The 22,462-nt window shown below is 36.7% G+C and overlaps 1 protein-coding gene across 1 annotated transcript in view; it reads left to right on the plus strand.

Moving 5' to 3' along the window:
- ADGRB3 (adhesion G protein-coupled receptor B3) overlaps positions 1-21,940 on the plus strand; it is a gene marked incomplete at both ends in the record, with an annotated part of 810,263 nt that extends 788,323 nt beyond the window's left edge. Inside the window, 3 exons of the mRNA XM_080699695.1 lie at positions 517-552; positions 13,955-14,059; positions 21,752-21,940. Coding sequence (XP_080555821.1) covers positions 517-552; positions 13,955-14,059; positions 21,752-21,940 — 330 coding nt within the window. The remainder of the gene's footprint in view (positions 1-516; positions 553-13,954; positions 14,060-21,751) is intronic.
- Positions 21,941-22,462: the final 522 nt, after the last annotated feature.

Raw genomic sequence — 22,462 nt, forward strand, 5'->3', positions numbered from 1 at the left:
AACTTTCATGCTATGGGGTAGTAGCAAAATCTGGGAAATGTGTGATAAAGACCTACTAAGAGTTTGGGCTTCCCAGAGAGCCAGGTCCAGTTTGGTAAGAATGAAGACAAGTGTCAGCTGGCGGGAGGTCTGGAGGTAACTAGATTATTTTCTGATACAGCTGTTCATCCTCTGTGTCCATTAAGTGGTTTTGCTGTAGTAGAATTAAAGTCTCCTTCAAGATTGAAATATTTGTGTGAATTTTCATAGAAAACATCTCTTTACTGAAAATTAGAGTTAAGATAAAGCAGTACATATCATTTAATTTTTAATTTTAAAGAAAATTCAAGATGAAAATGTAATAATGTAGATGGAATATTTTGAAATAGCAAAAAACCTGAACATATTTCTTATGTGAAGGAAAAGTGTATAATACAAAGAAGCAGGATTATCTTTATTGAAAATGATGGTTTTCGTTTTCTTTGAATGACTAACATAACTTTATTGGTTTCTCCTTCTTCTTAAATGCACTAACAGAGAAGAAAATCACGTTATTCAGACCTTGACTTTGAGGTAAGTTTCTAAGAATTACGTGAAGTTTTTAATTTTGATTGAAAATTGATGTATAATAAGCATTTTACTCTCTGCAGCTATGTAGGTGCACTACCAAGTTTAATATGATTGAGTAAATAAATGTTTCTTATTATAATCAATACCAGATAGATGGAGACAAAAATTTTAAAGTTCTTTTTACTTTAAGTGAATACTGAACTGAACTTTGCTGGAGAGGTAAGGTATTTATTTTATAAATACTAAGCTAAGTGGACAATTTATGGTGGAAATTGAACGTAATCAATTCAGTCTGTTGGGTAAGGAAATGTGCGTTTCCTGAGTTTTATATTCAAAACAGTTTTCTTGGTGTTACCTCAGTGGCCACCTGGAGAGTCCTGTAGCATGCTTAGGTTGGTTAGCGAAGCTTTCTCTGGGACTTCCTTGCTTTGTGTTCTGATTACTACTATTTAGGTGCTCTGCGGTACATTCAGATTCATTTTCCAATAGCAAGTGTTGGTTCAGTGTGCTCCTGTGTTTAGTAAATGTCTTTTCACAGATATAAACAAGATGAAGATTTTCATTTTCCAGTTTACATTGAATTTATATTGACGCTGTAATATTGATGCTGGAAGTTACTAAAATCATACCATTTAAGTAGCTTATGCTAAGCACAAAATTAATGATGTTTAAGCATCACATAAAATGCACTTATGCTTGATAATTGGATATGATTCATAGCCCGCTGACATAATTGGATATAATATAAATTTCTCCAATATATTTGTACCCTTGTGATGCATACATAGAACTCAATACTCTTAACTGGTATTTCTAAAATTACAGAAGCCTTCTGGAACATGGAAACTCCTAATTCAATCATTTAATTTATATAGATGAATGTTGCAGCTCTACAATTTATAAACTATACAATATACAAAAGTGAGATTTGTTTTTATTTACCACAATGGTGAACAATAGTTTTACCCTGAAGAGGGTGCAAGGAAAATTGGTTTTTCTTTCTCAATAATAATTGAGACTACAAGATATAAGGTAACGATAAAGAATCTGACCTCAGTATTTAAGTAGCAACTGTTAATATCCATGCAGCTCCATTGCAGGAACCTGGCATAGAACATTTTATTGTATACAAAGTTATTGACATAAAATTCCAAGACTATAAATTCAAATAAAAATTACTCATAAATCTTCACCTTTAATGTCTGTAGTGTGTTTTAAGGAGCAGATATTTAATATTTCAGGACTTTTTCTATTAATTCATAGGCAGCCAAAAATAGAAGATATATGTATATATATATATTATTTCTTCATATATATTTATATATAAAAGCAATAAAGTGTTATGTTAGTACAAAGGCAAAGAGGTACATTAACATACCAGGCATCAATGGCAAAATGCAGTAAAGCCAATGTAAAATTAAACTTCAGTGCCACCAACCAGAGTTATATAATCACAAGCGTTGAAAAGAAATCTAATCATACTGTGTCATTTCGAGTCTTAGAAAAACTCTGCTTTTTTATCTATTCTCTACAAAAACTGTTAGCAGAGTCCTTAAGTTGATACCTCATCTTATGCTCAGTACGCCACACATACAACCATAGTATTAACAAAATATTTGCTAATAATGGAGAAAAGTTGCAACACAAGAACTCTGACATTTTCTTGCACTCTTTAATTCCTAGAGTTACTGAGTGATTGTTATTGCTGCCAGAATTTGGGAGAAAAACTTTGAGACTTTTTTTTTTTTTTTTTTTTTACAAACTGCTTAATGTGACTCCCTTAGCCTCATGTGCAATTTAAGGGATGTGACAGGTATCTCAGAGACTGGATTCAGAAAAAAGTATTGCTGTTGTGTTTTGTTTGTTTGCTTGCTTGTTTGCTTGCTTTTTAGTTACTGTTCCATAAGGGAGGAAATTTATTCGCCTTAGGAATTGTATGGAAATTTAATAAAATGGATATAAATTAAGACAAATCACTTGCATCAATTATGTGTTTCAAGTGCTTTCAGGTTCTGAAAGAAAAGTTTCTGTTACAATGACAAGTGCTCAATTGTGTGTGTGTGTGTGTGTGTGTGTGTGTGTGTGTGTACATGTGTGCATGTGTGTGTTTTGTGGAAGCCCAGTGGCTCAGTTTCATTATTTATTTTAGAATTTTATTGGTGGAACATAATTGTATATCACAGTGAGATTCAAAATGATACATTCATATACGCACACAATATCTCTTGGTGTGGAATTTCCTTCTAACCTCATCTTGCTACCCTACTCCCTCCATGCGCATACTAGTAAGATTGTTAATGATACCTTCATAGTTAGTCTCTTTCCTTCTTTGAGTGTCTTTTCCCTCCCCCATAAAGACTGGTGATTTTTAAATATGATCTGTTTGTATTTGATACATGGCCTCTTTTTAATTCAGACTGAATTAATCACATTTATGTTAAAATCACTGACACACCTCCCCCAGCAGATTTTACCACACAGTGACCAACTTAGATATTTTGCCACTGACAGACTGTCTAGTGGACTCCATTAAGCCTCTTCCCTTTAGGCATCTCGCCTTCATACCTATCCACAATAATCAGTTTCCATCAACTCATCTATTCATTAAACTCATATGGCTAGGCATTATTATACCTGGAAAAAAGCTCTCTCATCTAGCTAAGCTCCAGGACCAAGGTGAACTTGTCATAAGATGGTAAAACATTGATTCTTGATATGGAAAGTACATAGAAAATACTGTCATGTTATTTCTATGTTGTCTGACCAAATGCATTATTGAATTTATAATCACAGTTTTCAGCAGAAACTGTGATATTTAATAAGCATTGAATAAATTTTTGTTGAATTCATAATAGGTAAATTATTATTATTATTATTATTATTATTATTAATTATTATTGGTGGTTGGTGGTACTGGGGTTCCCAGAAACCCTTCTACCTCCGGGCTACACTCCCAGACCCATTTTTATACTTTTTAAATTTGGAAACAGGGTCTCTTAAGCCAGCACGGCTGGCTTCGAACCTGAGCGATCCTCCTGTCTCCGCCTCCCAAGCGTGGGGATTACAAGCGTGCGCCACCACGCTGGGCCAGCTAAATTATTTTTAATTTAGTCTACTTTAGCAAAAAGTTAATTACTATCACTCCAAGTTAAGTTATAGACTAGTATAGCAAATGAAAAATTGTAGCTGTGGCTGTTCAAAGATAGCCACGTTAAGACCTCAAAGATAACCATACCACATCAAATATAATTCAAGAGAAAGAAGTAGCAAGTAAAAATTCAGGAGGAGAAGGTGTGGAAATTGCCAGTGTATGACATAATCAAAAAATAAGAAGCAAAATTCCCTTAAACAAAGGTCTACAGAAGAAAAGAATTCAAGTACCATGAAAGAAGTTTTTACCTAATTTACTACTTGAAGCTGCTAAGCCTTTCTATCTATTGTATTTTGTGTTGCTTGGGTGTTTGTTTGATTTTTCCAGTGAAGAATGATTTGCTATGATCTGGACATTAGAAAGATGAATCTGTTTGTATAGAGAGGATGATTGTAATAGGGAAAAGAGGCAGCTACTGGAGGCAATAGCAAATAAAGTGATGAAGAGACTCTATAGAGGTAGAATCTGTGGATTTAATCCTTACATGAAGAGGAGGGTAAAAGAGCATAAAAAAGATGAGTGCTGCCGGGCGTGGTGGCGCATGCTTGTAATCCCCGTGCTTGGGAGGCAGAGACAGGAGGATTGCGCAGGTTCGAAGCCAGCCGTGCTGGCTTAGGAGACCCTGTTTCCAAAAATAAAATAGGTCTGGGAGTGTAGTCCGGAGATAGACGGGCTTCCAGGAACCCCAGTACCACCAAAAAAAAAAAAAAAAAAGATGAGTGCTTTCTGAGTTTGAGTTTCTACTAATGCCAGTAACAAACCAGGTAAATCAAGGGATGTGTAGTTAGGATGAGTTCTACATTAATATATTGGAATTAAGGTGTCTAATACAATGTTAAGTAAGAAGTAGTAGTACAAGCTGGGCTTAGTGGCTCATGCTTGTGATCCCAGTACTTGAGAGGCTGAGACAGGAGGACCACATGTTGCAGGAAGACTTAGCAACTAAGTGAATCCAGCCATCCACAACCTAGTGAGACCTGTTTCTAAATTAAAAGCATAATATAGGGATAGGGGTGTAGCTTGGTGGTAGAATGCCTCTGGGTTCAGTCTCAATTTAAGTGACAAAAAAAAATCACTTAAATTGTTCATCCTGAAATTCCTAGGCATGCAATTACAAATATTCATTCTAAAACTATAATATTTAGGAGTATCTGTTCTATGTAAAGAACATAATGAATAGAAATATTTTTTCTTTCTTTTTTTGAATCTTGTCTTCCAAAAAACATTGAGATAAACCTTGTGCCAGCCTTTGTGTAGCTTTTTTTTTTTTTTTTTTTTTTTTTTTGCGGGTCTTGGGATGGCATTTGATCTCTGAGCAACACCCCTGCCCAATTTTTTTTTTCTTATTTTGAAACAGGGTCTCACTGAGTTGTGGAGGGCCTCACTAGCTGAGGCTGTCCGTGAACCACGATCCTCCAGTCTCAGCCTTCCAAATGCTGGGATTATAAGCGTGCACCACCACGCCAGGCTTTCTTGTAGCCTTTTAAAAAACATTTTGGAAGTTTCTCTGAAGTTTCTGGCAGGTCCCAACATTAGCTAAGCCCATGCCTCTCAAAATGGGTCAGAGGTGGGGGACACATGACTGAAGATACAGGCGGGACAATCATGGCCCATCATTATGGGGAATTGAATTTTTACTGGAAGAATTAGGAAAACATATTCAAGTAACATAATGTTACAATTTATCAACACTAAAAACACAGCTAAACTATGACACCAAAGGTAAAATTGATAATGATTTCTAAATATAAACATATTTCAAGAAAATTCTATGTTCATAATAGGCCCTTTTCTGCGTTTCCCTGCCCCAGCAGTAGGTCATTTTGTTGAGCCATTGGGTACTACCTTCAGTGGGCACTTTTGGAGATAAAAAATTTGAACATTTTGGTCCTGGAATTATATCCATATTTTCTATATTACTAAATTAAAACTGTCACTAAATTATGCATATACAGCCAAGTATACTCTTGATTGACAGAGACAAAATAAAACACATACAACTCATTTGTTTTTTTTAGACCTTTGTCTAGTTTATTTTAAGGCTTATGTACATATTTATTCAAATACTGTCATGTCAGGAACCATTCACAGGCTGCAGGTTTCATCTTAGGGATGCTTTGGGACTCCAGCCAAGGAAAATTCATTCCCCTCTCACAAACCAGCTTTGAGAATTAGGCTTAATTACTTAATTTCTCCAATGTGCATTTTTCCTTCAGTATAAATTTTGACAATCACTTAAGAACAGTATTTAAAAGTCCACTCTGTAGAAAGAACTCATACGCAAAGTGAGATAGAAGAAAAGCACAGTTTCATCCAAGTGGACGTGGACAATGATAGTACAGCTATGTCACATAGCTGCACTGAGGCTGGATACGGTAATTCAGGAAAACTGTAAGTTTGTAGACAAGAGATTCTCCAACATTCTTTAACAGTTTCCATCAACTTCTAAAAGTTCGTGGATAGTAAGACTTCTTTTATCTATAATTCAGACTTAAATCCAACTCTATGATTCATACTTCAGAACTTAAAAGTGAAAACTCCTAAGCAGTGTTCCAAGTCTACCTACAGATCTTTTATCAATGATTTGTAAAAAAAAAAAAACAACAAACAAACAAACAAACAAACACACACAACAGACTCAGAATGAGGAGGCAGCACTCCTGTCTGGGTTATTCAAATGAACCCTCCTTCCAATGGGGAGACATCTTTTATAAAAGGAAAGAAGACAAAATTTATAATAGCCTTCCGTACTGCTGGTACCTTTTTTGCCTATATATTTATGCTATCTCATTCACTGAATTATTAAATATACATTGATCGAGCATCTGATGAATACCAAACACTGTGGTAGGTATCAGAGATACAAAGATGAAGTAAGTCATCAATCATGAGATATTTAGAGGCAAAATATGATGACTAGCCCTTAGAAAGATAATTGTTGTGCCATGAGGTAGTTGTAGGGTAATCAGTACCCATAGAATTTATGGGCTCACTACAGAGGACAGCTAATCATACTAGGTTGTTTGCTCATTTTCTGTCTGAACAGGGCATACTCACAATCCTGAACAGTTTAAAACAGGATGCTTTTAGAATCTCTGAGATTCATCTAAGATAGTAGAATGCAAAGAGAACTGGGTTGGGGTTCAGAAGGAATTCTAGCTCTCTCACTACTTGTAGGAGCTCAAGAAGCTTACCCTCCTTGAGCTTCAGTTTCCTAATCAGTGAAATGGTGATGATGGGCTTTCACCTCTTAAGGTTATGGTGACGATTAAGAAAGATAATCATGGCTGCAGTTTTAACTGGCTCTTATCTCTGTGGTCCAGTGATAAGTGCTTCATATCCCTTTTAAAATCTTCGATATAGCCATTATAATATATATATATATATATACATATATATATCACATAATATATTATACAATTATATTATTACACATAATATGTTATATAGTGTAAATATATAATTTATAATAACCATTATAAATACATGAAAGGTGTGTGTGATTCCTGAAAAAGGAGCTACAGAGGGTTTGAATTTCTTGCTGCAGACCACAGAACTTGAGAGTGATGGAATTGTGATCTCAACATAAATTTGACCAGATCCAGAGCTATCAGGCCTAACATGTTCCGTGTTCTGAAAGGATCTAGGAGAGTTCTCAGGATTTAGTAAGCGCCCAAGATATGTAGATTGCTTTACATCTTCACTTTCTTCAAATATCTGAAATATGAATGTACTTTATAACTTTTTACTTTTTCCCTAATACCAGAATTTAAAAGATGGCAAAGACCAATTCTCTTGAGTTACAAAAGTGTAAGTTGGAAGAAAAGAGTATTATAAAATAAGGTCAAGAAAGCAATTTTCTATGTAGTTATGTTGGTGATTCTCTTAGGAGGAAGAGGTTTATATATAACTTCAAGTAAAATGTTGAACAATAATAATCTGAACTGAAAGGAGCATTACCATACACTTGTCTTTATTGTGAGTAATGCTTATATTATTTGATGGGCATTATAACAAAACTAACCTGAATTGTTACCAGTCAGAATATATCTTTGTTTATTTAAATAAAATACATACATGTAGGATTTTTCATTATCACAGGATTTTAGGACACTGAGTTTTAAGCCGAATTTTTCACAGAAATTGATTTCTTTGGGAAACAGGATTTCTTTCTTCTTTCTTCTTTCTTTCTTTCTTTCTTTCTTTCTTTCTTTCTTTCTTTCTTTCTTTATTTATTTATTTTTTTTTGCAGTACTTGGGGTAGAACCTTTACCAGTATTGGGAATGGCCTAGGAAGATTTGAGAAAGCTCTACTAAGATATTTCAAAAATTGGGTGAGCGGCAAATCTGTGAAAGACTTGGTCTTGGTTTAGGTCAGGAAGCAAACAGCTAATTGAAACTTAGATTGACTAGATTGACTTAGCTCAAAGTAATTAGCAAGTCCATAGGAGAGGGGAGCTAGGACTTCCTCTTTCTAAAGACATCTACATAGTAATCTAGCTAGGATGGGAGGAGGGGATTGACCTTTGTGAAAGACACCTTGATGGGGAAGTAAGGGGAGGTACCTTACAGGGTAAAGGGAGGTACCTTACAGGGTAAAGGGAGGTACCTTACAGGGATGCTTACTACGACAGAATTACATGAACAAGATGGAGGTCATGTGTATAAAAAAGTCTGGTCCACATGTTGTATCTTTGGTGAATTCGTTCGAACCACCCCCCCTCCCAGCCCTGTGCCATTTCTGAATGGCATGGGGCTGTAACTGTCTTCTGTATTTCTATCTTTTTAATAAGTTTCTTTAAAGAGTCTAGGCTAATGTGTCTTTATCCTTAGCTCAGGACAAGAATCCGCGGGGGTTTTTTGGGTTTTTGTGTTTTGAGGGAAATTGTGTCTGGAACCCTAACGGAGTCCTTGGGGACAGTTTCCCCCAAACCATAAAATATTCTCAAACTGTAACAGAAACCAGGGGCAGGGCATTATGCCTCCGAGCTACACCCCCAGCCTTATTTCTTTAGTACATTTTATTTTTTGAAACAGGGTCTCACTGAGTTGTGAATGCTTTCGCTAAGTAGCTGAGGCTGTCTGTGAACCATGATCCTCCAGCTGGGATTACAAGCATGCACCAAGATGCTCGTCAGGAAACAGGATATTTAAGTCATAAAAAAAGAGAACCAAGTCGGGCATGGGAGGAGGAAAGAGGGAAACTCTCTAAAGCACCTGATGTACTTAAACAAACAAATCAAAGTCAATCACTAAACCAAGCATGGGTAGGAGGGATGGGGAGGGAATGGGATGGGGATCGGGTAAGGGCTAATTGTATGATGTGTGCATGTAGTCTCCACAAGTCTTTTATCACATTAAGATATATGACTAGAATGCACCAATAAAAAAAATTTTTTTTAAAGAGAGAGAGAGAGAAACAGGCCGGGCGTGGTAGTGCACTTGTAATCCCAGCAATCAGGAGGCTGAGACCAGAGGATCATGGTTCAGGGACAGTCTCAGCTACTTAATGAGGCCCTCCGCAACTTAGTGAGACCTTGTTTCAAAATAAAGAATAAAGAATAGGGCAGAGGGTGTAGCTCAGAGGTTGAATGCCCCTGGGTTCCAGCCCCAGCCCCACAAAACAAGAAGAAAAAAGAGAGAAACAGTAAACAGAGGTTCTATGGTCAGTAAAGATAAAAAAAAAATAGTCACTGAAATGGACCAATAAAATATATAAGCATGAAAACTTCTAATTGGGTAGTAAAGACCATCAAAAGCATGAGTGCTACAAATAAAAATTCACAGAAGCAAATTAGAGGAAAACTTTAATATCTGTGAAAACCAAAACCACAGCGAGGAATATTGCTGAGTTAGAAACCCTCTGATGTTCACGGTGAAGATGGTGTTCTTATTGGTGGCACTTTCCTCTTGAAAAGGCTGGAAGACATTTCTGAGTCTATGAATTAAAAGGAATTATACATGAAAAATCAAACTGAGCCATGTCAGAGATGGGAGCTGTTGGCGACAGCACTCATGTACCACTTCCGCCAGAAAACCTGGCATCGTGGCTATGGAGATTTCTGGCAGTATCAAGGTAGCAGTTTCAAATTAGAATGATTATCTGGCATGAAGATAGATTTGCAATTAATGTTTTTAAGTAGAAGGGGCCCCATATTTCAGCAGCCAAATATTCCATTTGCTTCCATGTTTATTTCAGGGTTCTTGAGCTTTATTTATTTAGAATAGCTTTCATGAACCTATGTAAAATACTTAAAATGCTTTTGTTTATATAATATTGGTAATCACCATAACTTTTTTAACATGGTATTTAGCATGTCCCAACAACCCAATTCCTCAAAATACAATTTATACAATTCAGAATAAACCATTATTCCTTCAATCAGAATACAATCACAAAACCTCTAATCAGTTATTGTATTTTTTTTTTTTTTTGGTACTGGGGATTGATCCCAGGGGCATTCTACCTCCAAGACACACCTAATGCCTATTTTTTTATACTTTATTTTGAAACAGGGTCTCACTAAGTTGCCAAGAGCTTCACTAAGTAGCTGAGTCTAGCCAAGAACCCAGATCCTCCTGTCTCAGCCTCGCAAGTACTGCGATTACAATTGTGTGCCAACACACCTGGCTCTTGTATTTTCCAATGGCATATTTTTTAACACTTGCCTTTCTTCTTAAACATGTTTTACAAAATAGAAGTATTTTGTTGCAGGAAACATGGTTAACAAACAAAAGAAAACTTTCTTGGAAGGATGTGGAATAATTTAGCTCCTGTCTGGGAAACAGTAGGGACTTTGATTGACATCTCCAGCAACATGGGAAGGGATAGTTTCCCAAAATAAAGTCAGAATGCTCTCACAGATGAAGGATAAATGGAGACTGCATAGAAAATGATCATCAGATGCTCATCTTAGAATAGGGCCCTGTGCCTTTGGTATCAGATATCACAGAAGAAAATGAGTTTCTTGTGTTTGGAAAGGAAAGACCTCATTGAAGAAAGGGGATTCAGGTATAAAATTGAAAATGAAATTAGAAATCCTCTGAATTTGGGAAAATGGAAAAGAGAGATTAGAAAAACAAGATCATGCCGGGCGTGGCGGCGCACACTTGTAATCCCCGGGCTTGGGAGGTGGAGACAGGAGGATCGCGCAGGTTTGAAGCCAGCCACGCTGGTTTAAGAGACCCTGTTTCCAAATTAAAAAAGTATAAAAATAGGTCTGGGAGTGTAGCCCGGAGGTAGAAGGGCTTCCAGTAACCCCAGTACCACAAAAAAAAAAAAAAAAGAAAGAAAGAAAAAGAGAAAAACAAGATCATGGCAATAAATAATGTGAGGATTTTCCATTTAAATATGAATATGTAAATTTGGAGGATTTTCTTATTTGTCATTCATTTTATTAAAGTCTGCCATTACTCTTATAGCAGCACCATATTTTCTTTATGTAGCTATAAATTTCTACTTATTATAACTATTGTACAATTAAAACCTATGTCCTCCATTCAACTTTCAGCTACCAGAAGGCCATAATTCAATCTTTTTTTTCACTGTCGGTAGCCTAGCATCTAGCACAATAGGTGATATTCATAAATATGTATTAAGTGACAGAATGAAGTATGCCTAGAAAAATGTCAGTAGTGTGACATCACTCCTACTGGCCTGTAGACGAAAATAAGGCTGTGTAATAAGATTCATTACTATGAAAATGCTACTTGTAAGAGGCAGAGCCAGTGTTCCAACTATGATTGGATTTTTCAAAGTATTCCTTATGACACAAGTCCACATTTTAATCACAATCTTAAGACCTGGTACCATTTGAAGCACTTGTCTCCCCAAGGATAGAACATACTGAGTTACATTTGCCAGCTTCAGGGTCCTCAAAATCCCTCCACTGAGTTGCTTATGCAAACCCTCCCTCTCGGAAATCTCCAGCAGCCATCACTAGGTGAATTTGCCTAGTGTTTCTTGGTAAATCCTGCAAATCTGTTTCATGTACTCTCCTCAAAACCGATGGGAAGGTAATCACTCTGTAATGACTCACTGTGTCTCATGTTCCCACCATGACTAATGCTGCCATGTTCTCATCCTCAATCACCCGATTCTTTAGAAACCAAATCCTGAGAGGAGCAAAGAGGGAAATCGGTGATTACAAGACTTAAAATGGCACTTTTTGACTTACTGGCAATTTAAGACTTAAAATGGCACGATTTAATTTTCTCACATAAAATCAGGCCCATGGAAAAACAGAAGAAATTACCCTAACAGTGAATTGCCTAGATACATATTCATTAAATATAGGAAATTAAAGTTTGTATAGGAGAGAGTAGGCTTTTTTAATATATTAAAATTTTAATTTGTCATTTTTTACCTTTCTTTCCCTCAAGAAGGTAAAATGTTCTCTCAAAATATCTTCTTCTTCAAAAAAAATTGGCATTACATGTTTGAGATGATATGGTTTTGGGGAAACTGTCCCCGAGGACTCCTGTTAGGGTTCCGGACACAATTTCCCTCAAAACACACACAAAAAAAAACCCCAAAACAGAAAAAACATGGGTTCTTGTCCTGAGCTAAGGGTAAATACACATTAGCCCAGACTCTTGCTGAAGATTTAAAGAAGTTTATTAAAAAGATAGAAATACAGAAGATAGTTACAGCCCCATGCCAGGATGGCATGGGGGGGGGTTCAAATGAACGCCCCACCAAAGATACAACACGTGGACTGGACTTTTATACCCATGCCCTCCATCTTGCTTACGTAATTCTGATGTAGTAAATGTCCCTGTAAAGTTTCTCCCCCAGCAAGGTGTGGCAAGGTGTCTCCTTTCATGAAGGTCGACCCTTCCCTCCCATCCGGAGCTAGATTATTCACTTATTATGTAAACCTGTCTTTAGAATCAGGACGAGGAAGTCCTAGTTCCCCTCTCCTATAGACTTGCTAATTACCTTTAGCTAGGTTAATTTACATTGGAATGATTGCCTGCTTCTAGGCAGAAACCAAGTCCTTTCACAGGTTTTTGGAATATATTCACCCAATTTTTGGAATATATTAATAATCATAGCTTTCTCAAATCTTCCTAGGCCATTCCCAATACTGGTACATTACAGATCTTCCTCCAAAGATACATTTATTTTTCAAAACAACCTCTAACTTTTGAAAATATTTGCTAATTAAAACAATGGACCAAATGTTCAAATCATATTTTAGGCATGGATAAAATCTACCTATGCAAACTGCATGAGCAAATGAGGAGTTACAAAGAATGTGCTTTAAAATGTATTAAATGTTTTTAAATCTTACAGAAACACAATCGCATAATATTGAGACTCAGCAAAATATCGATTTATAACTTATAAAAATCAAAATTGAGAAAGCTGTTTTCCCTTTAAAACTTGTAAAAAACAGGGAATTTATTACCTAACTCTTCTTTGTTAGTGTTTTTAAGTGCTCTGTAATCGCAAAAGATTCAGACAATGATTCTTACCCCGAGATCATTTTTTATTTATGACTCCATGTGTTGAGTTAAATGAAGTTGGAGAAATGGGTATAACCAGCGATAAAGGTATTTATATACTTATCGTTTTAGTTTAGCAGCCACACAATGTATGCTCTGAACCCTAATTGTTAAGATCCCATACCATCTCCTAAACATAAATATGAAACCTTTGGGTCAGATTTTCCTTCTGCAAAGCTCAATCATTATTCACATGAAAAGTGCAAGGTTTTAGATCCTACACATATTTCAGACACTTTAGTGCTTTGAGGCAGCCTTAATGGCAGAGCTCAGGATTTTGCTTTCCCTTTATTACAGTCGGATAGGATTTTAGTGTTTATAAGAAATAAAACATAAAAAAGTAATATTTCCCCTGACAAACATCAGGGATTCAGGTACCTTACAAGTCCAAAATTTTACACATTTTAAAATAGGGTAACAATTTTTGTGAAACACATTTACCTTTCGAGTGATAAAAATCTTACACAGGAATTACTGCTACATTTTTTAATGTACCTACAAGAACAATTGTTTTTCTGATAATCTTGTAAATAGAAAAAAAAAAAAAAGCTGATTCTTCCTTTTCAAGAAATGCTGAATAGGAGTCAAGGATTTGGTGCAAGTCATTTGCATTTGTAGTGTCTTTTGGGACTCCTGGTTCCTGCCAAACCCAATTTCCCTTTTATTCAAGCAAAAATGTTAGGTCTCTTTTTTGAGATGTCTAAATCAAGTTGGGACTGAGAGCCACCCTGTTTTCTTTTGCAGAAGGTCATGCATACAAGGAAGAGACACATGGAACTATTTCAGGAGCTAAATCAGAAATTTCAGACTTTGGACAGATTTCGGGATATACCAAATACCAGCAGTATGGTGAGTGCGCATCATGCTAGTTGCTCAGGACGCCAGGCATGCTCCTCACCTTCCACAAGTGCCTCATCTTCTTAGGAACACGAAACTCGTGTTATGGTCTGGACCTGGACTCTCCACAGAAGCCCATGTATTAAAAGCCTGATCGCCAAAGTGGAGCAGGGCTGGAGGAGGCAGCTTAGTAGAGTGTGGCCTTGAAGACCCAGTCTCTGGCCACTTCCTCAATGGAGCGCTCCCTCTCCTCTCCTCTCCTCTCCTCTCCTCTCCTCTCCTCTCCTCCCCTCCCCTCCCCTCCCCTCGCCCCTCTCTTTCCCAGCTACTGTGAGCTAAACAGGCTTTCTCTTGACCAGGACCAACCACCACCGTGGTTTTTACCTTGTGGTCAACCAGCCCCAGGATGAACCCCTAAAACCATGAACCAAAATTAACCTTTCCTCATCTCAGTTGTTCATATTCGGTGTTTTGGTCACGACAAAGCAAAAACTGTTTAGCTCAACTAGTGTACATGGAAAAAATAAGCCCCAAAATGTACTTTAAAAAGGTTGCTAAGACAAATTAGGAATGACAAGCTCTTTAAAATTTTATTCTTATCCTAAATGTCCTCATTTATAAGTTTTAATTAGAATTACTTACATAAAATTGTGTTGGTTTTATCTGGTCATTTTTTCATCAAAGTTCAGATAATTCAAATATCCAAATAGCTGTCTAAACTTTTCTACTTTCATTTGAATGCCTGCCATAACAGGCAATTATCTTATAAATAGGAAGTTGTTACCTAAGACCAGAGTGATAAGTTTTTATCTCACAGAGATTAACTCATTCTGTGAAAAGAATTTTAGACACATCCCGGCATGGTGGCACATGCTTGTAACCCCAATACTTGGGAGGATTAAACAGGAGAATTTCAGGTTTGACACCAGCCTCAGCAACTTAGTATGACTCTGTTTTAAAATAAAAAAGAAAAGCCGGGCGTGGTGGCGCACGCTTGTAATCCCCACACTTGGGAGGCGGAGACAGGAGGATCGCGCAGGTTCGAAGCCAGCAGTGCTGGCTTAAGATACCCTGTTTCCAAATTTTAAAAAATATGTAAAAATAGGTCTGGGAGTGTAGCCCGGAGGTAGAAGAGTTTCCAGGAACCGCAGTACCACTAATAATAATGATAATAATAATAATAATAATAAATAAAAGAAAAAGAAAAAATGACTGGAGATGTACCTCAGAGGTAGAATGCTTCTGGATTCTATCCTCGGTACCAAATTAATTCATTTTAAAAAGACAATATAGACATGTGTTGATAAGAACTTGGATTGTTGATTGTATTCATTCTCATTTATTTGATTATAATCATTCTCATTCACTTGCTCTATTATAATCTTAATATAAGACTTCATCAAATACAGTAACATTGTATAACTACTATGCATGGCTTCATAGAAGGCCTCACAATTACCCAGAAACACAGTGTGCCAGGAATCTAGAGATCAGCTTACTAGTTGAAAGTGCTAAGAACTATCTGATCCTGAGCAAGTCACAGGACTCACGTCTCTAAACCTCAGGCTTCTCTTCCTAAATGGAGGGTAGAAAACAGAACTTCCTTCAGTTTTTATAACATTTACAAAAGCAACACTTGACAGGTGAGGATGCTGGGCTGGGGCTGCCACCTCACCCCATCTCAGGTACAGTACTCTTTGTCCACTTTACAGCCCCTTGGGGATTCTCCTTCTTGTCCAGATAGTTATATTTTTGAGATAATAAAGACTATATGCTATCCATACTAGAGCTGTAATATATATGTATATATGTAATATAAATATATAATATTATGTAAATATATATTGCTTTACAGTGCATGGTGTTTGATTGCCTTCTAAATCTGTGACTGTTCTATCCATATTTTATGAATCTTAGTTCTAGCTTCCTGATTAGTGAAGTTAGCTCATGAAAAGCTAAGAGGAAAACTTTATGTATTTTATGTTTTTCCCTTTTTCTTCTTAGTACTAGTACAATGCTGGTCATGGTAAGTTACCAGCAAATGCTGTGGATTTATTGCACCACTGTGACAGCTCCATCTGTGTTTGTTAAATGAAGGTCAGAAAAATACTATATACTTTAACTCTTAATTGATTTCTAAATAGTTCATGTTAGTTTTCTCCTTAAAGCAAGAAATGCTTGGCCTTATTTGTTATCACTGCCAGGCATAGAAAAGACACTTCATGTGTAATGAGTGGTTCTTTCTCACTCTAATATGAAGCCATCAATTTTTAGCTAGCAGACAAATGAGAATTACACCACTGAGATTAGACCTAAACACATTATCTACTCATTTTGGAATACCAAAATCTAACACTAAAATAAATGGAAGGAACTTCATTTGTTTCAAAAAAGGAGAGGGCTATGTTTACAAATCCAAAAGGCTTATGCAACAGATACAGCTGGCTGGCTGCTATAATAGGATTGCAATTTCCCCTTGGTGTATGGTCTGGATACTAAATCATTAATGGCACAAATATCTGCAGCTCAGTTTCCTGACAACCAAAATAGTCTGCTAATTACACCACATCTCTGCAGCAGCATGTCTTTTCTAGAGGAGATTTATAAATATTTACCACTGGGGAGGTTAGGAGCTGAGAGAATGGAGTTGTCATTGCTGCTTTACTATTGTCCTAAATATCTGAGAACAGAAAGAAAGGAGTATTTTTATTCAGTTTTGATTAATAATGAATGTGTGAGTGCGTTCATTTTTCTTAACTCAGTCACATAATTCATAGTGCCACATTGCTAATGAAAAGTTGCATAATTGGGAGGAGAAAGACATTTTCAAAAAAATCTCCGTTTTTTCATTTGGGGGGAAGAGAAGACTGTTAATTCACAACACCTGCCTACCACTACAAATGAGGGTAATTATGTAGAATAATAGAATTTGGGGAATCAAAGGGAAACCAAAATACCATTTAGTCCATTTTTCTGCATGCGTGCAGAAAAATATTTAAATCATACTACAAAAGAAGAGGCACTATTGGATGATACCAAGAGAAAACACTCTTACCTTTAGTGCGCCTCATTTCATCTGTAGTGGTTTCATTCAGGGTAAAGATCTTCTCCTGAGTCTTTCTCTTCTAAAATAGGCATTTTTTCTTTTGCTTTGTTCCCAGATATCAGTGGGTTGAAAGAAGGAAGGAAGGGAAGGAAGAAATAAAGAGAAAAAGTAAAATAGAAAATGAGTGGTGGAGGGAAGAAGGGAGACAGCGGGCCTGCACCAGGTCTCATGCACCACAGGAAATGCTCAGGAAGCCCTACAGTATTTGAGTGGTTCTAAATTTTCATGTTCACCTAATATTCTATTTCTACTAATGCATCCTAAAACCCATTTCGTATTTTTGGAAGTTTCTTACATGTTAGCTCATAGCAAACATAATTATTAGGTTTATAACATGCATATTTCAATTTAACTATGTCTCCTCCACTCTGTACTTGAGCTTAAATGAACATGAAAACAAAGAACAACTGCATAAATTTAGGAATGTATAGTAACCCTTACTGATTTCCATCATTGGATTCATGCCCCCACTGAAGCCTTGCCTGGCCTCTGCAGCTCTCTCCACCAAATTCAGTGATAGCTTTGAGCAATTGTAGTTTATTGTTCACTTGGACCATTGAGAATGTTGCGCTTCTTTCTATGAGAGCCTGTAGACTGTCCTCATGTCAAAACCAACACTTAGGAAGATGAGTAGCTTGTGGCACTGTCCACTGGCCAACGGGTCCTTCCCCATTCCATGGACCTCTTCACCACTGAAGGATAGAGGGAACCTCTGGCCTAAAGGGAGCCCACACAGTTGTAAATGATGAAAACCTTAGATCAGCTGGAATGCCGGAGGAGATGAACAAAAAAGGCCAAGTTCATGTCTCACTAACAGACCTCTAAAATTTTAATATGGTGTTAGTAATGCTAAATCTTTTTATAATTAGAATCTACAAACTCTGACAAAACCTTAAATTGGCCATTTTTAGCCAAATATGATGGTACATGCTGTAATCTCAGCACTCAGGAGGCTGAGACAGGAAGATCCTAGATTCAAGTCCAGCCTCAGCAAGCTAATGAAACCCTGTTTCAAAAATAAATAAAAGGGCCGAGCGTGGTGGCACACGCTTGTAATCCCCACGCTTGGGAGGTGGAGACTTGAGGATCGCGCAGGTTCGAAGCCAGCCACGCTGGCTTAAGAGACCATGTTTCCATATAAATAAAAGATATAAAATAGGTCTGGGAGTGTACCCCAGAGGTAGAAGGGCTTCCAGGAACCCCAGTACCCCAATAAATAAATAAATAAATAAATAAATAGTCAGCTGGGTGTGGTGACACACACTTGTAATCCCAGCCCTTGGGAAGCTGAGACAGGAGGATTGCACAGGTTCGAAGCCAGCCTCAGCTACTTAGTGAGGCTCTCAGCATCTTAGTGAGACGCTGTTTCCAAATAAAAATATAAATAGGTCTGGGAGTATAGTCCGGAGGTAGAAAAGCCCCTGGGTTCCAGCCCGAGTACCATAAATAAATAAATAAATAAATAAATAGTCAGTTTGAGGGCTTACCTCAGAGATAAAATATTTCCGGATTTAATACCCAGTACAAAAAAAGACCATTTTAGTTCATGTAACCATGGAACCTGATCTTCAAAATATAAAAAGAGGAAAATCACATGGCTTTGAAACATAATGGAGCCCATATTTCCCACGTAAATAAGCTAGCACCTTACATAGCTGGAATCCTTATAGAGTAGAATTCATTGGAGTTTCTGTCAATGCAACAAGCCCCAGAAAGTGCTTTTGAACAGCTCTTGTGTGAGATAAACTAGGTCCACTTTTTGGAGCTGTTTCCTGTGAACCTTCCAGTCAATGATCGATGAGTCAGGTCACCATACTGCCCCCAAACCTTCAAGGATTCTCTGTTGCCTCCAAAGTAAATCCCAGATTGATGAAACTAGACTTAGGATATGGCTTCCAGTTCACTTTCTACCTTCTACATGTTTTGTTTTTTCCTACTGTTATTTTTTATATCAACTAAAACAAATAAACCACTGTTTTTGTTATTTGTCCTCCATTTCCACACTCCCTGGATTTTTACCTTCTCTTATGTCTGTTCACCCACCAGATCTCCAGCCACGGGCATAACTTCATGACCAAAGCCCTTCTATGCATCTCAAATGTCACTTTTCTCAGAAAGGATTAAGTACTTCCCATAAAAAGAAGCCATCTCTCTACCCTTGTAGCACTTTTTCTGAAACATAGATGTGGATCTAAATATATCTTTTAAATATATCTTTTATGCTTTCATTTAACTCTAAGTACCTTCTGGAGTATGATTACTAAGTAGTGAGCATTTATTAAATTCTCCAGGCATCATTCTAGATTCCTTCACTGTTTTAAAAAGTGCTGCGATGCCACACAATAGATGTCAATTCACACATAGTGCCCACAGTTCAAAGCACATCTCCATTTGGATATACTTAAGTTGAGGTTCAGATAATTGAATAAATTGCTCAGAGTCATGTTCATTTGAAGTGGAAGAATTATATTCTGGACCTGTGTAGATTAGCCTCTAAATTGTGAGTTCCCTGGTTAGTCATGCTGCTTTTCTATCCTATCACTTAATCCTCTGTAGTGCCCAATAAGATATCTTGCCAGAACCTCTGATAAACAAATATCAGTTGCAGGCAGGGAAGCTGGGAGAGAGGGAAGAAAGCAAGGGGAGAGGAGGGAGGTCCCCAGTTCATGAGACTGTAGGATATTATAGTACAGTGAATCCCCCTCACATATCCTAAAAGTTAACTTGATTATTAGATCTTTAGTATTAGCTATTCTACATAGCTATTCTATATATTGTCTCTATTACTTGTAGCTTGAAAAGATGTTTATTATACTGAGTGGAACTCAGAAAAGAATGCAAATATCTGTTTTATGTTCCAAATGATAATTGATTATACTCATTTATGGGCCAGATTTTGTGCAGGATGGAGGGAACTCCTTCAACAACCATAATATTTTAATTTAATATAATATACTACAGTGAAAGTGAAAATAAAATTGGAAGGTTAGGCTTTTAAAACCATTTTAATAATCTAGAGAATAGAAATCAAGGGCTAATAGGAATTCGAAGGTAGTGTTTTGCAAGAGGAAAACCTCTGTAAAGCTTGATAGATTTTGTTGAGATAAAATTAAAATTACAAAAATTACTTAGGCAAAATTAAATTGTTTCTCATGAATAATAATTTTAGTTAATCTCTGTATTGAGTTTTAAACTGGACTAATGTAAAAATGACAACTTTACTTGGCATGTCCTCTTACAACAATAAATAAATGCAGCTTTAATCAATATTCTACATAACTTAGCATCCATCAGGTCACCCACTGGTTGTTTTTGTATTTTAGTTTAGTTTTTTTCTAAGGAGTTTTCAGTCATGATTTCTTTCCTGTTCTTTGATGATATTCAACTTTTTCTACCCCGCTCAAACTCTCCTGCCTTTCAGAAAGCTTTAAATAATACTTGTTTAAAATAAAGCAAACTCACTACTAAGTTTTGGCAAGTTACCAGGCAAAAAAACTTCAACTGGAGCCTACTCAAATATGTATCTGTATTCATATTTTATATATAGATATATAGATTATGTGTGTGTGTGTATGTGTGTGAGAAAGAGAGAGATCTACAAGGTGGCAGCTCAGAGTGGAGTCATAATTAGGCAAATCTTGAAACTTAGAAAATAGGAGACATGTACTATAAAACATAATATGAAATAGTGGCTTGTAGGCATTTCAAGAATCCCCCTCATATCACTGGGTATGTTTTCAACAAAACTATGTTATTTATTTATTTATTTATTCATTCATTCATTCATTCATTTTTGGTACTGGAGATTAAACTCAAGGGCATTCTACCTCCATGAACTCTAGTCCTTTTTATTTGGAAATAAGGTCTGCCTAAATTGCTGAGGCTGACCTTGAATCTGTGATCCTCCTGTCTCAGCTACCACACCCAGCTACACCAGTGTGATGTTTTAAAGAAAAAAAATGTCATTTCCTAAATTGTAAGTTCAAGGTCAGTCTGGGTAACATGGTGAGACCCTGTGTCAAATAAGAAATTTAAAGGGCTGGAAGTGCAGCTCAGTCGTAGCTTACATGAGGCCTAGCTTACATGAGACCCTGAGATGAAAAAAAAATCTAAAAAGGGCAGTTTCTTGGAGGGGGGGGGAAACAACTAAGCAAAGATAGTGATTTCAAAATTTTTTATGAAATACACCTAGGTTGAGTAACTTTTTATTATTAAACAATTTGTCTTATTAAATATCCTCAAATTTACATAACCAAAGATTCTACCATATTACTTAACATTTTCTCTTTCCTTCTTCAACATATAGTCATTCTGACATTTCACATGATATTTCAAACAAAATGTCATCTACTTTACTTTCTATAGGGTTATTTACTTCCTCTGACTCCTGAGAAACTGTAGAATAACTTAGAGAAGATTCATCAGTGTGTTCAATGAAAGAAAACTTAAAAGCTGTCTCTTGCAGCTGGCCACAATTTCATATGATTTCTGAATATTATCAACTGGATGAAGGTTACAAATGTGCTCTCTTCCTGGCAACTTCAACAAATAGCGCTAATCATCAGATAAATGACTCTCTTCCTCTCTTTTCTCAACAGGAAAACCCAGCACCAAACAAGAATCCATGGGACACTTTCAAAAACCCCAGTGAATACCCACATTACACCACAATCAATGTGTTAGACACGGAGGCAAAGGACGCTTTGGAACTGAGGCCGGCCGAGTGGGAGAAGTGTCTGAACTTGCCTCTGGATGTTCAGGAGGGGGACTTTCAAACAGAAGTTTAGCAAAGTCAGGATGAAGTGAACGGAGGTGGGATACAACAGTTGAATGCACTGACACTCAAGACTCGGAAGCCTGACATTTCTTTCTGGACAATGTGACTCTCCAGTGTCAGGACCTTCATGTGCCAAACGTCAGTGGTGTTTCCCATGGTAATTTCTCACTAGTCAGGCTAGTGCAGAGAACACCAGGTGTACAGTTCTGACCATCCTGTGTTGTAAGTACCCGTGGAATGGATTTGTAAGGTAATCTTTATAGATAAACCTCAAGCAACGATTCATGTTGTAACCGCTTCATATGGTTTAGTTTTCAAAAAACTTCACCATGAAGCACAATGTATATATTTATGCAGTTTTTAAAGTTTATAACAGTCTGTTTGGCCATTACTACACTTTTTACTTTATAATATAAAAGCAAAGTTTTTGTCATTAAATGAATGTTTGTTGAGCTACATTCTTCATTGCTTTAAATGCAATAAAGTAATAATCTCACTTTTATATGAATAATATATTTCACATCTTTATTAT

The sequence above is a fragment of the Muscardinus avellanarius genome (genome assembly GCF_963383645.1).
Source record: "Muscardinus avellanarius genome assembly, chromosome: 8".
In the NCBI taxonomy this organism is placed as follows: Eukaryota; Metazoa; Chordata; class Mammalia; order Rodentia; family Gliridae; genus Muscardinus; species Muscardinus avellanarius.